Here is a 1,844-nt window from a genome sequence, read left to right on the forward strand (position 1 = left end):
AGACACATTCTGGGGACACCAGAGACTTATATTACATATTGTAAAAAGGGGCATAATATGTCACCTTTAAGAAAATGACAGATCGTTTCGCTAGATAAGACCTTATACCTCTGCTGGGATGAAGCTGCATTGAAAATGCAATTTGGACCTTTAACTCGTTGTCCACCACATGGAGAAAAATCCTGGAATGTTTTCCTCAAAAACCATAATTTCTTTTCAACTGAAGAAAGAAAGACATGAACATCTTGGATGGCATGGGGGTGAGTAAATTTTCAGGAAATACAGAATGTACACCTCAAAGGAAACTAATGTCAGCAGACTGGTTTAGCTGGATTCTTCAGGGCTTTGTTATGCCTTGCTCAGTTTCTTTATGCATAGATCTGTTTGGAAATGCTGATGTATTTCCCTGCTTCTGTTTCCTTTTGATGTAAAGCACTTGAAACTCGGTTACAAGGATTTGTTGAGCTAGCTAGGAACTTACGTCTGACTCTTGACATGTTGACAAGACCGTCCTACACCCACCCAGATACACAATGCACTCAGTCACCCAGGCTGCACCAGCAGTGAAGGATGGTCCTGTGGGACGAGGGGGATGGGTGTTCACCCGGTCAAAGGCACTACAGAAAGAGCAGCTGCGAAGGTCTGGCCCGATGCCCTCAGACTCAACGGCTTGACAGGCCAGACAAAATCAGTGACCTTAAAATTCAATACACAGTCCACCTCCATTTATCTTTGGAAAACTCAAACAAAGTTGAGGCTTTGCTATATCAGTGAACAATTCCTTTGAAGAAAGCTGGTAACCAAACTCTTTTGGTTACCATTGACATCCATTGTATGAAAAAGAAAGTCATACACTCCAAAAATGCTTTTCTAGCTTAGATCTTTTGTCTTGTTTCCAGCCAAAATTCTTAAATCAAGAAGGATTTTCTAGACAAGTAAAAATTATTCTGACAAGCAAAATAATCTGCCAATGGGGTAAACAAAATAATCTTATTTCAAACAGAAAACAAGATTATTTTGTTTACCCCATTGGCAGATTATTTAGCTTGTTTCAAGCAAAAACTCACTTAATTTTGACTTGTTTTTTCTGAAAACAAGACAATAATTTTTACTTGTCTACAAAATCCTTCTGGATTTAAGGATTTTTAGATATTTTGGCTGGAAACAAGACAAAAAAACTAAGCTAGAAAAGCATTTTTTGCAGTGTACAGGTTTGAAACAACATGATGGTGAATAAATGATGACAGAATTTTCATTTTTGGGTGAACTATCCCATTTATATGTAATTTCATAATTCTATTGTTTCATGGTTAAAGTGTACTGCTGAATGTACTGACAAGCATTTATGGTGAACTCAAATATATTTTAATGTAAATTCTATTGAATCTTGTATGTTGTATTCAAATATATTTATAATTACACATTTGTAATGAAGAAGTTGTATATTAACTTTAAATGCAATATCGAATAACATGCTACAGTAAAATTATTATCAGTCTTTTACACGTGCTTTAGTCAACACATTAAAATAAGTTTGCTTTTTTAAAGCATGACAAAAGAAAAAAAATTATGATTTAAAATGTACTTTAATTTGACATTACAATGCACTTAACTACTTAAGTGTGTTAAGAAACATGGTCATGAAAGTGTCTCACTTTAAGCACTCCAGTAATATTAGATATCATTAAGTACTTCTTTTTTCATGTTATGATTTAAAATACAATACAAGTGTACATTCAGTACAGTAAAGCGCACTTCCTTTTCACAAGGGTCAACAATGACAATGGACATAAACTGCTAGAAAACAGTGGCATAGTGTTTCAGTTAGAATTGTTGATACTAAT

The 1,844-nt window shown here is 34.7% G+C and overlaps 1 protein-coding gene across 1 annotated transcript in view; it reads right to left on the reverse strand.

Annotated features, from left to right (window-relative positions):
- The window catches only part of LOC107657148 (connector enhancer of kinase suppressor of ras 3-like), a 65,951-nt gene extending 65,454 nt beyond the window's left edge, over window positions 1-497 (reverse strand). Inside the window, exon 1 of the mRNA XM_016445176.1 lies at window positions 482-497. Coding sequence (XP_016300662.1) covers window positions 482-497 — 16 coding nt within the window. The remainder of the gene's footprint in view (window positions 1-481) is intronic.
- Between the last annotated feature and the right edge of the window lie 1,347 nt (window positions 498-1,844).

This window comes from Sinocyclocheilus anshuiensis, unplaced genomic scaffold (genome assembly GCF_001515605.1).
Source record: "Sinocyclocheilus anshuiensis isolate Anshui unplaced genomic scaffold, SAMN03320099.WGS_v1.1 scaffold1891, whole genome shotgun sequence".
Classification (NCBI taxonomy): Eukaryota; Metazoa; Chordata; class Actinopteri; order Cypriniformes; family Cyprinidae; genus Sinocyclocheilus; species Sinocyclocheilus anshuiensis.